The sequence below is a fragment of the Stegodyphus dumicola genome, chromosome 3, assembly GCF_044657685.1.
Source record: "Stegodyphus dumicola isolate Sdum_Otavi_A_Nest chromosome 3, ASM4465768v1".
In the NCBI taxonomy this organism is placed as follows: Eukaryota; Metazoa; Arthropoda; class Arachnida; order Araneae; family Eresidae; genus Stegodyphus; species Stegodyphus dumicola.
This window is the reverse complement of record NC_140770.1, coordinates 67,787,337-67,814,034: the sequence shown is the minus strand read 5'-3', so window position 1 is coordinate 67,814,034 and position 26,698 is coordinate 67,787,337. Positions and strand designations below refer to the sequence as shown.

The 26,698-nt window shown below is 31.1% G+C and overlaps 1 protein-coding gene across 2 annotated transcripts in view; it reads left to right on the top strand.

The window, feature by feature from the left end:
• The window catches only part of LOC118199688 (cancer-related nucleoside-triphosphatase homolog), a 28,637-nt gene extending 2,495 nt beyond the window's left edge, over nucleotides 1-26,142 (top strand). For both annotated transcript variants that reach the window (XM_035371599.2, XM_035371605.2), the window contains exons 3-6: nucleotides 10,498-10,597; nucleotides 16,967-17,152; nucleotides 22,717-22,786; nucleotides 25,959-26,142. In XM_035371599.2, coding sequence (XP_035227490.1) covers nucleotides 10,498-10,597; nucleotides 16,967-17,152; nucleotides 22,717-22,782 — 352 coding nt within the window. In that variant the 3' untranslated portion in view covers nucleotides 22,783-22,786; nucleotides 25,959-26,142. The remainder of the gene's footprint in view (nucleotides 1-10,497; nucleotides 10,598-16,966; nucleotides 17,153-22,716; nucleotides 22,787-25,958) is intronic.
• The last annotated feature ends 556 nt before the right edge of the window (nucleotides 26,143-26,698 follow it).

Sequence of the window (26,698 nt, the reverse complement as noted above, 5' to 3'; positions counted from 1 at the left end):
CACCAACCTATTTTCACTTAAAAAAATTCAGAGAATTGCACAAACTTGGCATTGTGCACTCCCTTGACTTTATCCATGTACACATCGACCTATTTTCACTTAAAAAAATTCAGAGAATTGCACAAACTTTGCATTGCATACTCCCTTGACTTTGTCCATGTAGACATTGATCTATTTTCACTTAAAAAGTCAAAGGATTACGTAATTCTACAGTACAGTCAAACAAAAAATACATAATCTCAATAAATTACATTTTAAATCAAATAATAAAATAACATGAAAAGGAAATCCATCTTATGCATCTAAGCACTACACAATGCAAATATCCATTTACCTTATTTAGAAATTTCTGAGTCCTTCAAACTGTGGCACACAAAATTCCTTAACAGCATCCAAAAACTTCCTGAAATTGGGGATACTCAGATAACCCACACTTGGCAAGATTCCAGAAATTGCATTCACCAACTTGGGCGATAGGCACCAAATAGTTGGAAAAGTGTTTAGGTTGTTAGCCCAGATATTAAATAAGATAGGGGAAAGGAAACGGATATTTTCTTTCTATATGATTGCTACTTTGCAGATAAAATCTTTGTGCTGATGATCGCATGACTTTGTCAGTAGACATTTCAAATTCACTGTTTAATTATTTTCTAAATAAATTGATGAATCTTCGGATTATGGTAACTTAGTGAAACTTTAGCGACCAACCCTGCTACAGCCACCTGCTATTTTTTTGGGGGGGGAGACGCCATTTTGTTTTCACAAAGTAAAGGCATTTTTTTTTTTTTTTCCCCTACAATCTGCTAGCCGAATTACGCTTATGCTAGAACTTTTATGGAACAAAAGTGCTTAATCAGGACGAAGATTAGGTGCGAAATTGGGAGAAAGTGTAGAATCTCCCACTGCTTGCCGCGTTTTTAAAAATTGCACATACACGGTATCCATGTACACGTCGACCTATTTTCACTTAAAAAGAATCCCAGAATTGCACAAAAACGGCATTGCACACACTCTTGACTTTATCCATGTACACATCGACTTATTTTCACTTAAAAAGTCAAAGAAAATTGACAAAAATCCAATTCTTCTTACTCTTGTAAAAAGCGCAAAACAAATAAGTGGGCGATTCTGCACTTTAGCAGTGAAATTGTTTCTTAGTGCTTATTAGCTAAAATCCCGATTGGAATTTTCCGGAAAATGTCACATTACATGTCTCATGATCTCTCATTTCTCTGAGACAAAATAATCTGTGATTCGAACTGTGTACTTCTCAGATTATTGCTAAAGTCCTAGCTAGTAACCTTTATCACCTTACCAAAATGTCGCCAACTACCTATTACCATATTCCAAAGATTAGCAAATAAATTAATTGTAATTAGAATAAGATAATTTTATTTTTATCCAAGAAAATTACAAAATATGCTTCTTTTCTATACTTATACACATTATCCCATGTGTACTCACATTATCCCATGTGTACTTGTAACCTGGGCTGTGGAGTCGGGTAGATTTTTGGGTAAAATGAGTCGAGTTGGAGTCGCTAAAAAACACATCAACTCCGACTCCAGTTTTTATTGAACAGTTTGAATTTGAAATGAAATTAAAGTGAATTGAAAAAAATAATTAATGACAAACTGAGTTAATATTTTTATTTATGGATTATATACATTAATAAATATTTATTTTCTATTTTATTAACATATTAGTAAATAAATATAAGGGAGCAAGATGGACGTGATATTTGCCATTATTAATTAAACTGTTCATTTAGTTACTAATTTCGTTGGTGAATTTAGGTAAGCAGCGAGAATTCCCAAAATTGATGCCATTCTTAGGAAGCGAGCAGGAAAAGGAGCAACACAATGGAGAAGTACATATTTAATGATATAGTGGTTGTTAGGATTAAGAACATTTTCAGAAGATGTAAATAACCTTAACATTTCACTAATAGAAAGACTGTGGAATGATCTTGCATAACTGGAAACCCTTCTTTCATATAGCTATAAAAAAGCTCCAATCTGAAGAATTAACAGGAGATGAGAATGTTAGAAGATGTAGATAACCCTAATGTTTCACTGACAGAAAGACTGTAGAATGATCTTGCAGAATTGGAAACTCTTCTTTCTATACCATATATAGCCACGAAAAAGCTACAATCTGAAGAATTGGAGGGTTTATTGCAGAAGGAATCATTTCTTCAATGAAGAAAAGAGAAACTAGTTTGCTAGACAATGAGATCGTGCTGGGTTCAACATATATAGATCCCAAATCGCCGAATTTTGTTGGATGACAAACATATTAAAAAGGTAAAGAAAGCCATCTATGAACTTTCATTAAAAATGAAATTATTATCAGAACAACTGGAGTATTCAAATCACGACAGTCAAACTTCAGATATTGTAATTGAGTCTCTATCATCGTCTTCCACTGATGAATTAGATTTTTAAAAATATTTGAATAATATTGAAAAGGCTAAGGCAAAGTGAATGAAAATAAATAACCAAGAGCCTTTAGATATAAAAATGAAAAAATGCTAACAAAATTTATACACGGCCTTTAAAGAAATAGATAAATATGATTGCTCTTGCAAGATACCTCTTTTAAAAGTTATAAAAATCTATCCTGAAAAGTTAAAGGAAGTAGCCCTAACAGTAACAGCTCTTCTTCCTACTCAAGTCAGTGTGGAAAGACTCTTCTCATATCTGAAGTCAGTGATCAAATCGGATCTATAGTCCTTTAACAAAGAGTATCTTGCTGAAGTTTTACTGTTTCTTAGAAATTACTAATACAGTCAAAAGTCGTTAATCCGGACTCGTCGGGACTTTATCGGACTAGTCGGGACATCGGCGATTCCGGATTATCGATTTTTCCGGATTATAGATCATCAGTTTAAATCTGGTATGATGGCATGCAGAAATTATAAAGTTAAAAATATGAAACTGTAATTTATGAAATAAAGAACAATTATGATCTAAAGAGTATCAAAATTTACAAAAAAAAAAAGCTTAATATTTATTTGTTTACTTTATTAAACATTTCTTTCAATGTAAGTTGTTTAAGTTGCTTCGTTTTTTATGTGATAATACATTCTCTTTAATTCTATAAACAGACATAATTTCTTGTTCAGTTATGAAGTTCCGCTGTTCAAGTCCTATAATTGCTGTGTCTACCGACTAATTTATCAATTGAAATTTTTTTCATTTTCAATAACCTCTGTCACTTTCTTCGCTATCGGAAGCGAATTATAATGACGAGGAATTTGATTTAAATCATATCAAAGACGGAGTACATCAAGATGAAATACTACATTTAGTAAGGAATTATAAGCCAAATAAAATAAAAACATCTGCCCTGAAGATAAGGATAGAGCTGACAGATCAACTTCCAATTCATTGCGTGCCGCGGCGTTAAAGATAAACAAAGTTTAGATAAACAAAGGATATGCCTTTATCCATTTTTTGCAGCAATTCCACTTTTTGTTTAATAGACTTCGAAACATACTTTCGCTTTGTAGATCCTTTACATATTAGTAAATATATATCAGAAATTCTATTTGACATAATCGAAAGTTCAAGCTTACTTTCATAAAATTGCTATAACAGTCTGCAAAAAAATAATAAGTGGGATCCAATTCGAAGATTAAGGAACAACGCAATCTGCAGCATTAACTGAATTAGATAATTTTAGCTTAGCTTATACCGTCCGTTATACATTAAATGCGCATGCGTAAACGTATTTTGGGCATGCGCACACGCATATTCGCAGCCATAAAGGTCTTACGCGCGCACGTAAACGCCTGTGCGCAAAATTTGTAGCTTTGAGGTCCGGATTATAGATCATTCCAGATTATGGGTGTCCGAATTAACGACTTTTGACTGTACCATTTTTTCTCATTTCATAATAAATGCTAATTAATATAAAAAATTTGCTAGGCATCAATTTTTTTTTTTTCTGTATCATCTATTACTTCTTTTATATTAAAAAAATAAGCTGTCCCCATGTGTATATGTTTACATATATATGAAGGAGTTGGAGTCGGTCATTTTCCCTACCAACTCCACAGACCTGCATGTAACTAACATTTACATATAACTAATTTCTAAATAAATTAATTACACTTCTAATGCAATAAAATGGTAACCAGACTTTGAAATGTTGATAAATTAGTATAAAATATTAAACAAACATTATTCTGATGTTTTTCTACGTCAAGCTTATTTCACTGATTTCTTTATATAGAGGATTTTGTGAATTAAAAGTTGGGTATATAAGTAAAAAATCTAGGCCGTTAGCCAAAATGTGAACATTTCTTTATTTTTTCACATGCACAAGGAAAAGAATAAAAGTTAATTAAACTTGTATATTCAAATTGTTGACTAAGATTTATATTTATAGATTTTTCTGATGTTCATGTTTAATAGTAATGATTGTAAAATAAACTGAAACTTAAAATAAGCAAAACATAGAAATCTTTGCCTCATTGTATTTGCAACAAATGCATAACTGAAATACATTTGCCGAATAAATCAAATTGCTTCAGGGACCGAAACTTTCAATCCACTGTTATAGACAATGTTTAAATTTCACAAAAACAATATTTTAAAATTTAACTTTTCATGGAATAAATACAGACAAATTCAAATAGCCTTAGCTTTGAGATCCGGATTATGGGTGTCTGAATTAATGACTTTTGACTGTATATCACATTTTCACGACATTACTGCATTTATACAAAAAACGTTTTTTCAAACATATATAAGCATTATTACAGATAATTGTTCAAATTAATGGTAAGAATTAAAAAACAGAAGTATAAAAGTTAATAATGCTGGAGTTATATATACAGTCAAAAGTCTTTAATCCGGGCTCGTGGGGACATCGGCTATTCCAGATTATAGATCATCAGTTTAAATCTGGTAAGATGGCATGCAGAAATTATAAAATTAAAAATATGAAACCGTAATTTATAAAAAAATCAGCAATTATGATCTAAAGGGTATCAAAATTTACAAAAAAAAGAAGCTTAATATTTATTTGTTTACTTTATTAAACATTTCTTTCAACGCGCGCATGCGTACCTTACGTGTAGCCGAAATTAGAAAATTGCAACCAGAAAACTATTTTTTATTTGTATTCGTGATATTTATAATGACGAGGAATTTGATTTAAATCATATCAAAGATGGAGTACATCGAGATTAAATACTACATTTAGTAAGGAATTATAAGTCGAATAAAATAAAAACATCTGCCCTGAAGATAACGATAGTGCTGACAAATCAACTTCCAGTTCATTGCGTGCCACGACGTCCCCCGCGCACAGCAGCGTGAAATTGATAAACAGATTTCGGAACGGTTAGATAAATAAAGGATATACCTTTATCCATTTTTTGTAGCAATTCGATTTTTGTTTGATGGCATCGAAACATACTTTCGTTTTCTAGATCCTTTGGGAGCTCTAGCATCGGAAATTCTATTTGACATAATCGAAAGTTCAAGCTTACTTTTATAAAATTGCTCTTACAGTCTGCAAAAAATAATAAGCCGGATCCAATTCAAAGATTAACCCGCGAGCACACGCACCGATCCGACGAACACGAGAACACGCGCTGGGTATGTCGTACCCGAATGAAAAGTTTGTAATTAAAAATTTGCCAAATAAAATTAATCGGTTTTTAAAAGAAATTAAAATGTAAAACCAAGTTAATACTTCATTTTAGACAAAATATGAAAGAATAAGGAGAGGTAAAATTATTTACTTACAATTTTTTTAACATTGTTTACAAAATGAGGTCATATGTTCCATACGTATACTTTTGCTACAATTTTCACAAATGAATATAGTCTTTCTATCTTTTTTCTTGGGGCACTCTGTACACCTCTTGTAAATAATTTTAGGTTTTTTGGGGGGTGGTTCATTGTGTTAACATGTTCATCGGTGGTCAGTGTTTGTCTAGAATCAGGAACTACAGATGTTCGTCGTCGTTCATTTTGAACACTTTCTATTAGCTGCATCCCTAAGGCTTTGGGAAAAGTATGCCTGGTACGGTATTCCGTTGGTGGTTCCTTCTTTGATAGTAGAATTATTCTTGCATTAATGGCAGCCACGTTTAACACTGAAAAGAAAATCACCATAGGCCACCGACGTGCTACTCTTGCTGTAGCCTTCTCATCTACAACATCGACTGCTCCTTTTGTCATGTTATAGAATGTAATGATTTCAGGCTTTTCAAATTCCCCAGTAGAGTCATCGATTTGATCGTCGGAATGCATTGTGGACAACAGGATCACACTCTTATTTTTTTTCAGCACATAAGATACAAGTGTTGCTTCTTTCTGAAAACCAAAAATTGAAGAATACACTTCTCTTCTCTTTGCCAGAAACTCAGATGGGATTTCTCTCTTATTTTTACTTATTGTACCTACTATCGTAATTTTCTTCTTTAGGAGATATTGAGATAATTCATATCCCATATACCAATTATCAACTGTTAAATTTCGACCACAGTTGTATAAGGGCCTTATTAAACGTTTGACAACTTAATTACGATAGTAGGTTCAACGTTTTCAACTTGAAATGGCCCATCTGGTTGTTTACCAGCATAAATTTCCATACTCCAGGTATAAAATACCCTTGCGTTTACAAGAGCAAATATTTTTATGCCATACTTTGCTGGCTTGTTGGGCATATATTGTTTGAAGGAATAACGACCTCTGTATGATTCCAACTTCTCATCAATGGTCACATACTCTCCTACAGTATAAGCCTTTTGGCAATTTGTGACAAAATTTCCAAAAAATTCTCTGATCAGAGCTAATTTATCAACGTCTCTTCTACTGGGACGATCTCTAATGTCATCAAAATGGAGGCATCGTAAAAGAAAGAGGAATCGGTTCACTGACATTGTTTCCCGAAATATGTCCATTCCCGTTTCGTCTGTCGCCCACAAATCTCTTCGTTCACGTGGGATGATTTATAAACTCCACATAATCAATCATAAGCAATCCAACTAAAATCCACATAAGCAATCCAACTAAAGCTTTGATTTCCAACTCATTTGTTGCTTTCACATCCCATTCACGAGTGAAATTTCCACTTACTGAATCAATATAAATATTTGTATTGTCGACTACATGTTTTAACATATCTTCATCGATAAGCAGTGACCAGGAATCTAAAGGTGTTGAGACGTCTTTAGAATACTTCGTATTTCCAGGGAGTTTAGTTATAATATTTTTGGCGCCAATTCCTGTATCTGAATCACTACTCTCTATGGATGAATCATGATTACTATTATATTCTTCGTCATCAACATCTTCATCGTCTTCACTAAATGAATCCTCATCAGAAGAAACTGTTTCAAGAAGATTTCTCAATCTTTTCATCTCTTCATCGTAAGGAATATACGGCGCCATGCTTACAACTCAAGAAAAACCTATGCTAAAAGCTTGAAAACGAGAAGTGCGAAGTGACTCACTGAGAAACGCGAGTACACGCGCGGGTATGACATGCCCGAAAAATGCTGTTCCTAAAAAACCGTTGCACGTGTCACCTCAGGAATTTTCCCCATTTAAGTATGTGACCTTGAACTCAGCTACACCAAGTTTCGTCCTTGTATGAAAGAATAGGTGAGAAATATACAAAAAGAAAAATGCACGTGGGTATGACATACCTGTTGCGTATGCTCGTGGGTTAAGGAACAACACAATCATCAACATTAACTGAAATAGATAATTAGATAATTTTAGCTTATACCGTCCGTTATACATTAAATGCGCATGCGAAAACGTATTCTGCGCTTGCGCAGACGTAAATGTCTCGCGCTCGCGTAAAATGTCTATGAGCATGCGTCAACGCGGCGCATGGGCAGAAAGATTTTAGCTTTGAGGTCCGGATTATTGGTGTCCGAATTAACGACTTTTGACTGTATATCATAATATAAAATACTAAGATGAAAAAAAGTACGTAGATTTACTTAATCCCAACTATAATTAATCGTTTACAGTTTATTCTATGTGTATGGTTTACTATCTCAATGCAAATGCTACACTTTGCCTTACACAATTTTTACCCAGCAGAGCTTTTTCTCCCCAATATTGGTCTGAAGAGGGAATTTTTGGAAAGCACCTTTTGATGCCATTTCAAAGACGGCATCAAAAAATTCCTCCCAAGGATATGGCAATTTTGAGGATGGCGGAAAAAATTTCTCCAAGTGCCGCTTATTTGAGTTTTCCCCTAAAATTATCTGAACTAGAATCTGTATATCTTCATCGCTGCATAAATTCACAAAAATATCCTCCGCAGGGCCGATATCCTCTGACATTCAACCATATGCATTTCCTTCCTACAAACAGGACACTTATAATGGCTACTAAGTAACTCTTCATTTACACACCAGTCAGTTAATGCACTTTTCCCCTTTTGTTTCAAATCATACAGATATTCAAATTAATCTTACAATATTCATTCATTCTACTGTCTAAACCAGGGTTTCTTAAACATTTTTCAGTCGCAACCCCCAGGACAACATAATATTTACAAAAATTTTGTGGGACCTCCATAAGTATTGCACAAATCCAACACAGGCGTGAGTTAAACTGTCAATTTTTTCACTTGTACTGTAATATACTACAGTACAAAATCTGTAATCTGGACTCGTCAATTCCGGATTAGGGATTTTTCCAGATTATAGATCTTCAATTTAAATCTGGTAAGATAGCATGCAGAAATTATACAATTAAAAATATGAAACCGTAATTTATGAAATAAAGAGCAATTATGATCTAAAAGGTGTCAAATTTTACAAAAAAAAAAAAGCTTAATATTTATTTCTTTACTTTATTAAAAATTTCTTTCAATGCGCGCATGCATAAAGCATTCTTTACGTGCATGCGTAAAGTTTGTGGCTTTGAGGTCCAGATAATGGACGTCTGGATTATGGACTTTGTACTGTATTGCAGTTTTAGATCATTAACTTTAATTTTCTATTTTTCAGACACAGAACTATGTGGAAATTTTAAATAAATAACAAATGAAATGATAGCGTCACGTGCAAAGCAAGGAAAATGAATGTTTATATTATAAAAAGGATGCGTCGAAACATTTTCATTTTTTTCTTTTTCTGTATTGTCTTATCGTTATCTATTTTCAGATACATTGTGTAAAAATACTTGGTAATTGTAAAATTATTATAAGTTAAAGAAATATCAAAATTGCTAAAATTTTTGGCAGCCACCTTGGGCATCGCAACCCACAGTTTAAGAAACCCTGGTCTAAACCACAAAACAAGCAATGTACTTCCTAACCAACACACATCACAAGCCCTTACAAATCTTTTTCCCGTCATTCAAAATTTTTGGCAACAAGCAATCGATTGCGTCATAATAGGGTTTCCATAGCATTCAACTGCTCAATTTATCATAAGTGAAACAATAACTTGGCAATAAATGAAACAACAACTTCCCGATAATGCAAAAGGCGCCCTTCAAACTACTCTAACCCTTATTGCCATACGATTTTCACATGTTTGGATACCTCAAAGAAGCTCTTGGAGGCAAGCGATTTGAGTCCAAAGATTAAGTAGACATTAAACATTTTGCAGCTTGTTAGATACCCGTCGAGCTTCATTCTACAAAAACAGAATGAAAAAATTACCAAAGCGGGGGAAATGTATCATAAAAGGAGGAGTTTATTTAGAAAATAATTTGAAGAAATATAGATGTTCCCTGTAAAATTAATTTTGTTCTCTTTTATATTTGATTCACCCTCATATAATGAACCCTGAAAAATTAAATAATTCTTATTGCATTTCAACAATACTCTCAGAGCTATATCTAAGTTAAAATTTTGAAAGTACCAAAAGTTTTTAATTTGTGATAAGTTTCTGTATAATCTGAACTTAATTTATCTTCAGTTGAGGGTACAAGGTTGATGAGTTATAGTGAATTATTCATTTTCGGCAATTATAAAGTCAGCCACCTGAAAAATATGATAGCTTGTTTCAGTACTGAAAAGGAAACTCATCACCATAATGACCAAACATTACTAGTGCTTGCTAAAGTTAACCTTTTACCTCCAACCAAATATTAACCCAGGGCTTATGTCATAAGTATTAAGATTTTTAATGATTTAAAATACATGTGCATTGAAGTTACATAATTATATCAAGGATGCAATGTATTTTAATAAAACATTTAACTGCTGAATCTCCAATAATTTCTAATGTTATTTAAATTAAGTAATGTAATACACAGATTTAAGTACTAGAACTGTAAAATACACAGGTTTCTCAATGTTGAAATAAATATTAAAAAAATATTTGTAAACAAAATTAAGATTACAAATATACATTATTGATTTATCAGTGTTTTATATGATGAATAAAAATTTTGTGACATAGTTTTCTTCATATTATTATTATAAAATAAATAATTTTTCTTAATAATTAGTCATTTTTTAGATTAAAAAATAATGTTTTCCTTACAATTTATCTTCTAGTTCCAGTGACCAAAGTTCTAGAGGTCTTCCAAAAGTTGGCAAATATCTTGTAGATGTGTCATCATTTGAAAAATTAGCCCTACCCGTTTTTGATTCTCCTGTAAGCATATCTTACAAACTTTATAATATTTGTAACTTTATAACTTTATAATATTTGTAACTTTATAACTTTATAATATTTGTAACTTTATAATATATTTTTATAACTTTATAATATTTGATGATAACAAACTTTATAATATTTGATGTAATTTATATTCTGCTGCCCAACCGGGATAGCGGTTAGCGACGTTGACTACCATACCGAAAGGGAGGCAGAACTGTGTAAAGTAGTACTGTCACCTCTATGGTGCTCAAGACCAATAAAACATGATGTAAAACTGTGCCTGTGAAAATGACAGGCACAATTTTGCACTCCTTGCCATGATGAATTTGATTGTCTTGTTCTGATGTTACTGTCAGAGAAATGAGTTAAGTCAAAACAATATATATACATTCTATAAGATCAAAAGCATTGCACCAAGAAGGAGTTATTCAAGTGGGGGAAATTGCATATGCCAGTACTTTAAGACTGAATATGCAAACGATTAATTTTTGGCAGCCAGTAACTGTCTAACTGGATTTCCAGCACCATGCAACAGAGCATCCAGATGGTGTAAAAACCAAAGGACATTCTATGCTAAGGAATAACTTTCATGGAAATAAGGTTTTGTCAATCCAGATGAACTGTACAAGTGTCTAACAGAAGAGTCCGCAAATAGTATGAGCAGATGTCACTATTTGAGAAAGGATTTACAATTGAACCAAAGGAAATAGGGCAGTAAAATTGCACGACTGCTAGACATTAAGGTTTTACCTATGCTACCATTCGATGATGTTGAACCACTGTCGTGCAGACAATCAAGAAGGTAGCTGTCAACTGAGAACTGTGACGGAATACAAAGACAGAGTGATCATTTGATTGGCACTTATAGCCCCTGTTGCATCCTTGTCAACAATCTGCTGCATAACTGGGACTTTTGTGACTGCAGTAACCATAGATGACTTAGCAAGTGGGAGCTGAGGTAACTGTACTCATTGTATCGACTGCCCCTTACCACTACACACAGCCAGGCACATTTGCAGTGGTGCCAGGTGCATTCGACCTGAGATCTTATGGACTGTAGTAGAATTGTTTTTGATAAGTCCTGCTTTGAATTCAGCCCAATGACCAGCAGAGACATATCTGTAGACATACAGGACAGTGGTGGATACTTATCTGACTGTCATTCGCCACACAGCCTGACAACTAAGAGTTATGGTATGCCTTTTCATTCGGTTGTCATCTGTGACAATTATACAGCATGATTCTATATGTAATGTTGCTCTTCCTTTCATGCATACCTGGGCTTACATTTCATCAGCATAAAGCTCAGCTGCATTTGCCATGCCTTTCTACTGTTTGTTTTCATGCTTCTTATCTAACACTACCCCCTGGCATGATCACCAAATCTCTTCCCAGTAAAGCGCATCTGGACTCTAATGAGCAAGCATCTCCAAGTGTGCCTGAATTATGCTGGTCTAACCAGTTTAAGCAGGTATGATAAGCAGTCCTGCAGGAAGGCATCTTCAACTCTATGAGTCAATGCTCAGGTGAATAACATTGCAACAGACCCACAGGTGGGCGAATGCATTACTGATTTTTTTACCTTTGTAGCTGTATCTCCTAAAATGAAACATTCCATTCCCATGATAACGTTTTTGTTTCATTTTCAATAGGTGTAAATCACATCACATGAGTTTTGACTCATTCAGATAACTCCTTCTTGGTCCATCACCTTTTGTATTATAGAATGTATATAGACTGAGTGTAAAGGCTCCAAAATTCTTGAACATGCTATTCAAAGCATGGAGAAATGGATTCTGCGAAAAAATAGCTCTAGAAACACCAGTAGATGGTGCTGTTCAACAAAACTATGTTGTAAAGACACAAAATACACATTTGTAACACCTTTTATTTGAACATACCAAACATTCATATCACAAGGACCTTATTGATGCAGGGGATGCTGCTTCAGATGGAGATGGAAATGAATCTTCTTCAAGATGTAAAATCTGCAGTCTGTGGATAGCTTGTTCAACTGCGGATCGTAATTGGTCAATTGAGATGCTTCTTACATGCAGAGTGATACTGTCTTTCAAATCTGCCAAGGTTACCAGATATTCTCGATAAACAAAATTTTTTAAGTAACCCCACGGCCGAAAATCACAGGGATTAAGATCTAGAGAGCGAGATGGCCAGGTTGTCGGAAACGCACGACTAATTATTCTATCATTAGTAAAATATTACCAAAGAAACTGCTGTACACAGATTCCAATGTGTGGAGGTACTCCATCTTGCATAAAGGTAATTGATTCAAGCCATTGCAAATTCTAAAGATATGCTCGTTTAAATATTTTGTGATATTGCTGTTGAATTGAATTTTATGATTTAAGTTCGAAGAACATGATATTTAATAAATAAAGGTAACGCACAAAACGTTAAAAAAATGCCCATTTGGGTATAATATAAAATCTGAAAGATTTTTTTTTTTTTTTTTTTAAGAATAAATATGCGTTTTTTAAAATGTAGCAAAAATGCATAATTTATGAAGGAGTTAGACGAATATGATGTTTTAGAACTTTCATTAGATGATGATGGTCAAGATGAAATAGATTTAGTAATCATTTCTCCCAGAACCAGATATTGTGATTGATAAGGAATGCATTGATGATGATGATATGTTAAATGATGATTTACCTATGCTGAAAGATGTATCAGGTTAGATTGAGATTTTTTCATCTAAAAAATGTCTGAATTCAAGAAATTATTAAAAAAATTCTGAATCATCTAAAGCAATTGCTTGGAAAAGTTGTTCTGTACATAGTTCCTGTCAACAAAGAATCCATTAGTATGTGCAGCAATGACACGCTCCACCTATGAAGCAGAAATTGCACATAGCTGATAATGCATTGGATCAAATTGAAAAATCAAAAAATCATCTAAGGTTCGTTTCTCTTTAAATAATTTAAATGCCAGTTTCTAGCAGTATGAGGTGTTTTCAACACCGTTTTCTATAGATTGGTAAATGATACCTTATTTTGGTAGATGTTCGTACAAAATGTTTCTTAAAAAGAAACTTGTATATCTCATGTACAAAGTTTGGTGTTTTGTGTTCCTGTGAAAAGTACTTGTATGTTTATTATATATTCTGTAAAATATTCAAAGACATTGACTGATCTTGGACTAGGTTGAGATGTAATAAGTGTGTTGGAAGCACTGAAAGATCTTTAATCTTTTTAAGTGTGTTGGAAGATCCTACAAATCAGTTTGTAAGTTTCGACAATTTTTTTTTGTAACACATGTTGTTGTCATAGTTGAATAAGCTGATTATTTCATGCAACTGCAACAATTCTTGAATACAGATAAGGAAATTGTACAATTATACCTGTAAATAAAATGGAAAACGAAGAATGGGGTACATATGACACTACTTTTGGTAAAGAGTATGGCATCACAATAATTCAATGGAACAACAATTCTGTCATAGGTATGGCAACTAACTTTGATACAGTTTATCTTTGTGCCGTGCTCAAAGGTACTCAAGAAAAGAAAACAAATCTGTACTCGTAAAGCATCCTAAATTCATCAGACAATATGGGAGGCATGGACCTTCTGGACAATTTTATTGCGATGTATACAGCGTGCAAGTAAAAAGTAAGAAATTGTTGCAGCCTATTTTAACAAATGTTATTCATGTAGCTAAATCAAATGCATGTAAACTTTATAAGATTGCTGTAGGCCTCAAAAATACTCTGTTAGATTTTCAAAGCAGTATTGCACTGGCATTGCCAAAAGCAATGAAGGATATTCTGAAAATTTGCAGGCTTCATCTCCATATACTGTTTGTGCTAGCCAACCATCTTTCTTTCAGAATTTAAGCAAAAAAGAGAAAGGATCCCACAAATCACATTATCGAAAAAAATTCAACAATTAAAAGTGAAAGATGTGAATACTATGATAGTCAAACAATAACTGTTTGTAATAAATGTTGTTATGTGCCTTTGTATAACGTGTGTTTCAGAGATTTTTATGCATCCCAAAAGTAACTGGTTTTGACTGATATTGCATTTTAGCCCTTTTTTTTAAAGTGTTTTTCACATGTTAGGTTAGTGAAAGCTTACTCAACAACAATTGACAACTTTGTGGTGGTTAGGTGGATGAAGTAATATCGAGGAGAGTTTTGAAATAATATGCATGTAAACTGGTATCCTTAGCTTACTTAGCAACAGCATCTCTTAGCCACACTATGTATTGTATTTATGTAATATTTGTGAACATATTTTTAAAATTTATAGAACATTTAAATAATTCTCAGATCGTTAAACAAAATAAGAGCAGAGTGCTTTATACATGCAATACAAATTCTGAAATTCGTGTCTAGAATGATCGTGTCCAGTGTCTAGAATGATCTAAAATCCAGATATCCAGAATACCTGCAACTTTTTTCAAGAATTCTTTTATTAATACTTTATGCTTATTTGATATTTTTTCGTGATAAAGCATGTGGAGAGTCGGGATTCTTAATTTCACTTCTGCATTGATGCCAACCTGGCAAATCATTATTTAATATTTTTTGTTTTCATCATCACATGAGTATCAACAAACTGTGTCTTGAGAAATGACTCTAAATCAGCAATATCTAAACATTTATATATATATATATATATATTAGTAATTAAATATCAAAAAGCATGATAACCTTTTATGTTGACATTATGCTTGGCCATGATTGCAGACTTCAGTTGTGTAGTGCAGACTTCAGTTTTTCTAAATGTTGAGTGCGTTGATGAAGAAAAATTTAACATAAATTTCTTTACATATGCAAAAAATAGATTTTGTAAATGATAATACTCATAGGCCAAAAAATTACCTTTAGTTCTGTTTGAATTGATAATAACTGACTTGTTATTTAATTAAACCCAGAACAGGTACCAAAGTTTGTGCGGCCTTAGTAGGTGGAAAAATTTAGGGCAGACAAAGTTTTCAGTATTAAGAGAAGCACCGAACAACAAAATTAAGGGATGACAAAATCTTCAGAATTTAGGGAAGGAACTGAAATTTTGAAAGTAAAATTTTTAGAATCCAGAGAGGGCTTGGTAGCAGAATTTCATACCCGCGGAGAATGCACTGGGTTGCAAAATATCTAATGCTATCTGTAATTAAGTATGTATGGGAATTATTAACTACTCAGAAAACCTTTAAGCATGTACAGTAAATAATCATAAGTATAATAAATAGCTAAATTAATATATTTCAGACTGTTGTCAATGTGAGATAGTAACAAGACGAAATTTACTGGAACAACATATCTTTATTCAATCTCATGATAGATTGCCATTTGTGTATAGCAGATACTAACTCAGTATTATTATAATAGCTGTGAGTTTGAAGGTTTCCAGATGTTGCAAATAAAAAGCAAATTTTCCAGTTAATGGAATTTGTGAATAAATGTGGAGAAGTGGTAATAAATGAAGATGATATAACAGCAGTTTTTCATTGCAATGATAATGTCCCAATCATCAATGAGTCAACTAACGGATGAAGATATTGTATGATTCTAAATTCAAAAAATATCACTATAGTTAAGAAAGTGAAAGGAAAGGTTGTTGAGAAGAAAAAAAAAAAAAAAAAAAAATTATAGACATTTAATTTAGTGGAAATTCTCAACACAGCACTTATAGGACTTGAACAATGGGACTTTTTGTATATGTCTGTTTGTAGAACTAAAGAAAAAGTATTAACAACTTGCATGTAAAAAAAAATGTTTAATGAAGCAAACAAATAAATATTGTGGAATTTTTTTTAATGGTGGAGGGGGTAAAATTTTATTCCCTTAAGGTCATAAATGCTTCATTATTTTATATTTTTAATTTTATAAGTTTTAATGACATCACACTAGATTTAAACTGATGATCCAATATCCAGAAAAATCCCAAATTCAGAATAACTGAAGAGTCCAAATCTTGGAATTTGGACTATATACAAACTGGCTACAATATACTCCTGGCTGTATAAAAAGAGTCGTTCCTCTGTGAAGGTTATTGTAATGTTTAAAACATGCCAGATGTGTTATGTTTTTAAATGAAAGTGCCTGATCCTGTCTGAAAAGTGTTAGATTAAAAAGTTAAGACTTAATTAAAAATTAAGACTTATTGTCTGAAAAGTATTAGATTAAAATGATAATCTAATAATTTAGTGACTGAGGAACATAAAACTCTGATGATTAAAAAGCTAATGAAAAAGAAATATTTTTAAGATGTGTGTAAATTTTAAACTGGCAAATTTTGTAATTACTATTAAATGTTTGCCTTTTCAATTTCTTTCTATTCTAAGCAAAGTAAGATTCTATTTATATACTATATAATTTTTTTAATCATTTGTAAATAGGTACCTTCAGTGTTAATCTTGGATGAAATTGGGAAAATGGAACTATTCAGCCATTCCTTTTCAGAAAAAACAAAAAAGGCATTTAATGAAGGCAACTTTAAGATATTAGCAACAATTCCTATTGCAAAGAAAGCTTTGCCATTTGTTGATGAATTAAGAAATCGTAAAGACTGTACATTAGTACAGGTATATTTTATATTTAAATTTTTATTATAGTAAAAACAAGTTTTGGTTTTGTATTGTGCCATAAAAGAATTAAAAATTACTCTCTTCTTTTTTAATATCATTTTTGCTCTTTCTCAGTATCAAACTAACTGTACTCTTGCTTAATATATTAAAAAAAATATTGTTTTTGTTTTCCTAATAAAATGGTTATATTTTAGGTGGTTCATGGTATAAAATTACTTTTTGAACATTTTTTAATATTTAAAACAAAAACAAAAATTTAAACATAAAAGCAAAAAATGCCTTTCGAATATCAAAATAATGATTTATTATTTTTAAATCTGAATGTCCAAACATCTGTGTTAATATGCTATTCACGAAAATCATGAATTTTGAAATCGCAGAAAAAACACAAATATTTGAACAGAGCAACATAATATGACAACTAATCACAATTCAAAGGTGTTGTAGATGAGAAGAATATTGACAAAGTTACTGAAATGTAGTGTCACCTTCTAGATATCACTATGACATCAGATTGATGTGCTGTAAAAAACTTTAGAACAGACTCAGGAGCCTTTTTTAATCAGGAACTTTTTAAACAAACCTTATTATTATTATTCCAAATGAATAAATAACCACCCACCACTGTATGATACTAGAAGTATGTTTTCTCAGTACTGAAGTGTAACATATAGTTAAGCTAATAAGCTTTACTTTTAATTTTCAGCATTCATGGAGAATTATATATTTAAACTTTAAAAACCCAAGCCATTACAAACAAAGAACAGAATGTGTGGCATTTGAATTTTTTTTATTAATTAAGATGATGCTACAGATGTTAATAAAAATTTTACTAATTAGACGCATATCAATCATTCACATTAAAAATTATATCGTTTAAGAAGACTACTAAAAGAAAATAAACTAAAGGTGATCATCAAGGATTAGAAATTACTTGTAAATTGATTGTCACTTGTGGGCAACAAATGTCATCTGTGTAAGATGGTACAGTGAATTTATGTAGTATTGTAAATTAAAACTAAATCAAAAGATATCAATGTTTGTTGAGGTTGTTGGTCACCAGTGACTTACAGGTTGAAGCAAATGATGTAGAGCAGAACAAATTTTTTTAATTAAAATTAGAAAGGAGTCCCATTTCTCATTAAATTAGAAGGGAGTCCCATTTCTCATTTGCCAGAAATCTCATTAAAAGTGTTGATTCTGATAAGTGATCTATAGGTTGATGGTCATATATCAAACTAGGTCACCAATGTACTTTGCTACAATAAAATCAAACTAAATTGTAGATGTTTTCTGTTAAAGCTACTGGTTACTGATAACTTTCAAGTTGGGGGAGGGGTCACTTGATATCAATCGAAAGATTACTGGTGTGGGATAGTGTCTAAATTTATTTGAATATTCAAACTAAACCAAAGCGTGCTGATGTTCATGAAGACTGCTGGTCACCAACCACCTTTTGGTTAAAGATTACTTAGGTTCAACTTCTATACAAGGTTCGTACACATTTCTGCATACGGAAATTAAGTACTTTTAAGGACCATTAATGAAAAAAATTAAGGACCTATGAGCAAATGGAAACTGAATAAATTCAATTAAAAATATTATTCTATGCCTTAATTTCACTTTTGTAATACCATCCTAAAAATAAAATAGATCCCTAAGTAGTATGCATTATTACTAAACATGAATTAATTAACATAATTATTAATAAGTTTGAGAATAAAATAAACTTCATGCAGTTTATCAAGTAGCATTAAATATTTTACACTTATAATAGGTTGGACATATTTGAAAGAAGATAAATGACATTTACGTTTTACTAATAGTTAGCTTTATGGGTTTTTTTTTTTTTTTTTTTTGGTGTGTGTGTGTGTCTCATTTTGTCACATACTTGGTCAGTCTAAAGCAGAGGTTCTCAACCGGTGGTACACAAAGAAGCAAAGTATTTTTAACTATTTATTTCAAAAATTAAAACCCCCGACATCCTGGTTAAGTTTTTTCTCTAACACTCGTAAATTTATGCGATCTGAGCTTTGTTCAAGAGTGGTGGTGGTAGTAGTACTTTGTAGTGGTGGTACTAAAGGTTTTTCAAATTTTGTTTAGAAGGTAGACATTAGTCAAAAGGTTGAGAACGGGTGGTCTAGAGGTTTAGTAAATAGCAGGTAGATTTTATGTCAAAAGGCATAGGTTAAAATGAGAAGTAAGATCATAATCAGCATCATTCATAACAAAAGACTGAATGTTATCACTGCTGCTGTTTGTCTAGAGAGAGACCTGCTGATTAGAACAAACCTGAAAGGCACGATTGGCCAGGTGTTAAAAGTTAGTCAGGCTCTGTTTCATGCAGTTAGTGTCATAGCTTTGTGTAGAGTTCCAATAAGCCATTAAAGCACCAGAGGTGATAAGTTGTTTTCTATTATTTTAAGTCTCACTAGATGCAAAGAATAAGTTTTACTTGAATTTCTACGTTTTTGTGTTTTATCTTGTGACCACAGAGAGTATTAATGTAAGGCAATAACTCCCTTTAATATGTAGAGGTAATTTTTAAGGGTAAGCAGTTAGTTATAAATAATTAAATTAGGTAAATAGTTGTTAAAAAAGCCCTATTAAAATCAAAATCTAATAAAATTTCACAGTTTAAAATACATGTAATTTATGACACTGATTCTTAAACGATATTAGAATAATTGCACATTAAAAGCTACAAAACATTTATGTTTTGTAACAACAACACTGAATAAAATATTTATCTGTCATTTTAATTTGATGCCTTCCCAAACATCTTGGCTAGTTTATATTGATTTTCTTCTCTTTAAGCATCTTTTCTAACAATAATTAGAGATTTGTCTCAATATGCAAACCAATGCTCTCACTAGATTCTACATGCTTTATCTCCTAACTTGTCAACCTCTCCACAATGTACCTATGAGGGTTTACTTGATCTGTTAAAAGTTTAATAGTCCAAAACCCCTGATATATGTGAAGCAAATTATCACTTTGTCTGAAAGTAACTACAATATCAGACAAAGGTTTAAATAAGCCTCTTATTTAAAAAGAACTTAGAACAAACTTTAAGGCATGTTCTGATGCTAACAAAGTCAATTACATCTCACGATGACGTAATTAAACAAGAACAGTCAAATTCAAACTAAAAATGTAGACTAGTGGTCAAAGATTATGCAATTTAATTTAAATTTAATTTGGCTCAGTAACTCTATCATATGAGGAAATAGAATTTGGAAATTATAGTAAAGGCTGCAAATAGAATTGGGAAATTATAATAAAGGCTGCAATCATGAACAATTGGGTAATTTACATAATAATTGCACATATTTTTAAGAATAATTTTCTTTATGTACTCAATTTCTTTCTTCAGCATGTTTCCTTTTCTTTTTAGAATTTTTGGATTTAATTAAGGATTTCTGTTTTTCTAAAAAACACTAAATGCATTTAGAATGTATAGAAAAAGTGACTAATTTAATTTCTTTAGTAATATGAAATTCAGAAGAAATATATATGGTAAAGGCCGGTTACAGAGCTGGTGTGGCGGAAGTTTTAGAATTTAGTGACACACCAAAATCTAGAAATGGCAAAACTTTTAGAATTTAGAGCAGGCATTGGAAGCAGAATTTAGAAAGGCACTATGCAGTCGAATTTAGGATCCATAGAGATTGCATCAGATGGGAAAATGCCTAGTGCCAGCTATGTGCATGATGCATTAAGACATATTAGATGAATATTTTACATTAAGTTTTCAATTTCTTTATTAATAAAAAAAAAATCCCTTTCTATAATGCCTGCCCAAGTGATAAGATTAGAAGCATTTTTGATATTTCCCATGCTTGTGTATAGTGAAAAGTAGAGAAAATAAAGGGAAGATAAACGTGTTAAGAAAAAGATTCTAAGGTGTAAAACATTAAAATATTATGTCTTCATTGTTCTTCCAGACGTTCTCCAAAAAGTAACAAATTAATTGTAAACTTTCTGTAAAATACATCCATTACGCGTTGATACCATGCAGACATTTATCATTTTGTCACATATTTTTCAAATCTTTTAGAATTGTGGCTCTATAAATCTTGCTTTCAAATCCTTCTAAATTTTCCAAGCTGCAATGTCAAAAATACTAAAGAAAAATTATCCTGCAACAGCAAAAAGCCAGAAATATTTGGGGGGGAAGGGGGAGGGAAAAAGTGTAAAATTATTTTATAGAGAAAAACTGATGCATATTCAGAGAATTTTGAATATTCTGAGACAATTACATGGGAAAAAGCTTACTATGAAAAAATTAAAAAGAAGACATTTTTAATTAATTGCATAACTAATTTTGCTTTTGTTAAGAGCTCTTTCGTAAATTATGTTTTATAGCATTATACTTTGTTTATTTTTCAGATTCAAAATATTGTATAATAAGTTGCCAAAATGAAACTTTATAATATGATAGCGAAAAATAAAAAATGTTTTATTTTAATGTTATTTTTTAAATATAATTCCAAAATATTACCATTATTTTAATGAAATTTATCAATGTTATGAATTTTTAAAAAACGTCGAAAAATTCTCAGATTTCGGAATTAAAAATTTTATATAGAAATTGATCTTAAAATCGCCAAAATGTTGACAAGTCACCAAATTTAGAACCATTTAATAAAAGAATTCACATCCCCAAAAGCGAAAATTGTTTAAGAGCTTATTACAAAAAAATAAATTTCGAAATGCTTATGTTTCACTTCTTGCTTAGAAACTCGAGTATCTCATGATTTATATTAGAAATAGAAACAAGTTATAACCCTTGAACCCATTCAGAAGATAACTATATACGTCAGTGAATCGCCAAAAATATTCCTCCAAAATGCTAATTCACACTCAAAATGGCAGTCATAAAAACAGATAGAAATTTCAGATGATTAAAATTAAGGACCTTCTACTGATTTTGGACAAAATTAAGGTTTTTTAAGGACCATAAACCGATTCCAAAAAATTTAAGGACCTTACGAACCCTGCTATATCATTTTTGTGAGACAGTGAAGTAAATTTATATATAATTTAAAGTTAAAATTAAATCTTAGGATAGCAATGCCCATCAAGGCTGTTGAATGCTTGTCATTTATAGAGTTATAACAGATCTCTTGTAAAATGTAGGCAGTCAGTTTAAGGGACACTGATCTACTGAGATATAGTAAATTAGGTTTTAATTTTTTTCTAAATTAAGTCAAAGAATACTAGTGTCCTTCAGGGATATTGGTCACCGGTGACCTACAAGTTGACAGTCTTTGGCAGTCAATGCATTGGTTTGGGCTGAAGCAACAAACTTAGATATATTTTTTAATTAAAAATATGTATTCCAGTTTCTATAAAGATTGTCACCAATGACCAGCAGTTTAAAGATCATGGTTGCACATCAGCAACCAGTTATTTTGTATGGTGTTATACTTTTAGAGTTTGCATAAATATGATTTTTTTTTTTTTTTTTTTTTTTTTTTTTTAAAGGTTTTGGATAATTTTGATATATTATTTAGTATTTATGCATTTTTTTTTTTCAAATATTGCTTGCTTTTCAGGTTACCAGAGAAAACAGAAATGATCTACCCAGTGAAATCGTAGAACAGCTTTTGAAAATGAAATAAAAATGTATTTATCAGCATATCTCATTATTTTAGTAGTAGTAGTTTTTCTAAGTATTTTTATTCAGTTAAAAAAGGTTGTGTCTGAACATCTTTTGTATAATCAGTACTTATAATTAAGAAAATAACTATGTTTAATTAAATTTGTTTAAAGTTATATATATATATATATTTAATGTGGCAATATTATATTAATAGTTATTCTGATGTCGGTGAAGAAAACTTGTGAATGTGTAATTGTCAATATCAACCTTGATGCTTTCTAGAATGGATGTCAATTTCATTTCTATATATGTCTTAAATTGCTGTGCCCCCCTTTTTTTTAGTTAAGCGTGCTTTTATTTTAAGCAATAAAAAAAACGTCAAATGGATATTGAAAAAAAATGTTTCCTTTATTTTCTGAAGTATTTATCCTAAACATATATCTTCAATTCTTAAAATAACGCAGAGAATTTTATGAAAAAGGTTAAAAATAATAGGTAAAAGAATTTATATAAATGTAAAACTTTCTTTTAGATATATATACAGTCAAAAGACTTTAATCCGGACTCGGCGGGACTTCGGCTATTCCAGATTATCGGTTTTTCCGGATTATAGATCATCAGTTTAAATCTGGTAAGATGGCATGTAGAAATTATAAAATTAAAAATATGAAACCATAATTTATGAAATAAAGAGCAATTATGATCTAATGGGTATCAAAATTTACAAAAAAAAAAAAGCTTAATATTTATTTGTTTACTTCATTAAACATTTCTTTCAACATGCGCATGCGTAAAGCATACATTACGCATAGTCGAAATTAGAAAATTGCTACCAGAAAACTATTTGATGTGTATTCGTGATATTTATAATGACGAGGAATTTGATTTAAATCATATCAAAGACAAAGTACATAAAGATGAAATACTACATTTAGTAAGGAATTATAAGCCGAATTAAGTAAAAACATCTGCCCTGAAGATAAGGATAGTGCTGACAGATCAACTTCCGGTTCATTGCGCGCTGCGTCGCCCCCCCCCCCCCGCGGAGCAGCATGAAATTTATAAACATAACATATTTCGGAATGGTTAGAGAATCAAAGGATATGTCTTTATCCATTTTTTTTCAGCAATTCCACTTTTTGTGACATCGAAACATTGATTTTTGATGGACATCGAAACATGCTTTCGCTTTGTAGATCCTTTGGTAGCTCCAGAAATGGAAATTCTTTTTGACATAATCGAAAGTTCAAGCTTACTTTTATAAAATTGGTCTAACAGTCTGCAAAAAATAATAAGCCGAATCTAATTAGAAGGTTAAGGAACAACACAATCTGTAACATTAATTGAAATAGATAATTAGATAATCTTAGCTTATACCGTCCGTTATACATTAAACGTGCATGTGTAAATGCATTATGCGCATGCGTTAACGCATTAAGCATTGACACATGCGCAGAAAGTTTGTAACTTTGCGGTTCGGATTATGGACGTCTGGATTAAAGACTTTTGACTGTATATATATCTTTAAAATAAAACTTTCGGGTCTTGAAAATTTATTATGTTTTAATTAGTTGAAAAGAAAAAATTTCATACTTTTTCTAGTAAAATTCTCAGAGATGCTGAATAAACATTTTAAAGGGGCCAGGTACATATTTAATAATGAACTGCTTTGTTTCAAACAGACCATTAATTCCCATATGAACAATTTTCTTTTGCCAATTCTTACTGAAGTTTTTCTCAAAATTTAAAGTCTATAACAGGCGACAAATAAAAAAAAAAAGATCTAAATTAATAAATTCATTTATGAATATTTTTTCATATTTGTAATATAGAACTAATATTCTATTTTAACTTATGAAAGTTATGTCTGATTGTCTTTTGTATAATCAATACTTATAATTAAGAAAATAACTATGCTTACTTAATCTTCCATTGATTAAAATCCGTTCGTGAATTCTGTCTTATTGAATTCTTATAGTACATAGTCTGTATAAAGATTTTTGAAGGTGAAAAAATTGACCTAAACAATTAAACATGTAATAATTCTGTCAAAGAGGCAGCAAAATGTCTTAGGTTGGTTCTAATTATAAGTACCTTTCATTTTTATTGTATCCTTCTACTCATCATGTTTAAACTTCTATAAAGTTCCTTACTGTGCTTTAAGAAACTTTGTAATAAGAAATATGAGCCTGGGTTTAGTATTTAAAGAAATAAGTATGTACCCACCTTTTTCGAACATTTTGTATACATGTACAAAAAATATCTACTGGGGTAACAGTAACAAATAATTTGCTTAATTTTTTAATGTAGTTCTGTATTGTATAATGCCTGGGGATCTAATTTGATGTAGAGGATAATTATGTTTACACAGCTGGAAGAAGTTATTGAGACCCTATTATTTATGTTATGTGATTTTATTCTAATAACCAATGGTGGAACTGTAAAAAAAAAACTTTAATTTGCAATATTAGGAGAGAAAGATATTGCACATGGGTGTTTTGAGTGAAAGAGACAGTTCAGCCGAAAACAATATATTAAAAAATTAAAAGCATTACATTACAAAACTATAACTCAAATAAAGTGACTGTAATATATTGCTGTTGTAATTCAAAGAAATGAAAGAATTAAACTGCATATTTAGAAAACTGAGAATTAAAAGCACTGAAAAGGTAAAATCAAGAGTTTTTCTTACTATTATTGGCAAAAATGGCATTGAGATCATTTACTTAGTTGAATATGTATTGATATGTTGATCAAAAAAATTTTTAAAGGAGATAAAAAATTTAAGAATATAAAATTAAATGCCAAATATAAGGAGTAATAATAGTAATAAAAAAGGTACTTCAGATATTACTACTGAATGTCATCCATTGGAAAGTTGGGTATCTTCAATACAAGTTACATACACAGTGGGTTAAAGAGAGAGAGAATCACTTTAGTGACTGAAGTGGAGGTACATTTTTATTTAAAAATTAATTTCCAAATTATAAAATATTATATGAAAAATATGTCAGTGTTTACTTTTATGTTGATTAAATTATTTCATTTTATCATACAAAATATTAAACTTGTTTTATTTGTGGATTTTTTTAATGTATTACATTTTCTTTGTGTTGATACTGTAAAGATTAATAAAATATTTTATGTGAAGTGAAATACATATTATAGACACTGAAAGCTGAACTTTTCTTTTAGAATAAATGAATATTCCTGAAAAAAATATCAAATTAATCTTGAATCACATATGATGATTTAATATTGGATTGGCACAGATATATTAAGAAAAGATTTTTGATGAAGACTCAGTATTTAAGATTTTAGAAGCTGATGTGTTAGTTATGTATATTTTAAAATAAATAAATTCTGTTATCCAAACTTATCATTTACTTCAATTTATTAGAGTTGTTTCATCTGTACTATGCCTGCATCCTTTGATAAATTTTTAGACATATTATATAAAAATGTCCCTTTGCTGAAAAAAAATTTATCAAAGGAATTTACAATCGCATAAAAAATTATTTTAATATGATAATGTAGAAGGGACACACACCAATAGCAATGCTTTCTTTAAAACTGATACCAATTTAATGAATTTTGTATTGAGTTCTGAAAATATGATATATATATATACCGGGTGGCCATAATTAAACTGACAGTGCTCACAGTGTTCTGTAGCGCGATATATTTGCGAGAATGATGCCACATTTTTGTAGAAAGATTAAACAAGACGGGGGACGAAGGATTCCGCGAAAAAACAAATTAGTTCAAAGTCACCGCTAGGGAATATTTGGCGCTGTGTAATAGAAAATAGAGTGTTAACAAATGCAAATTAATACGGAATAAAATTACCTTTTATTATGCACATTTTCTCATTTAGTTCAAGTGCAATATGGCAACACTTTTAAAAAGCGTAAAATCTACATAAACACCGATAA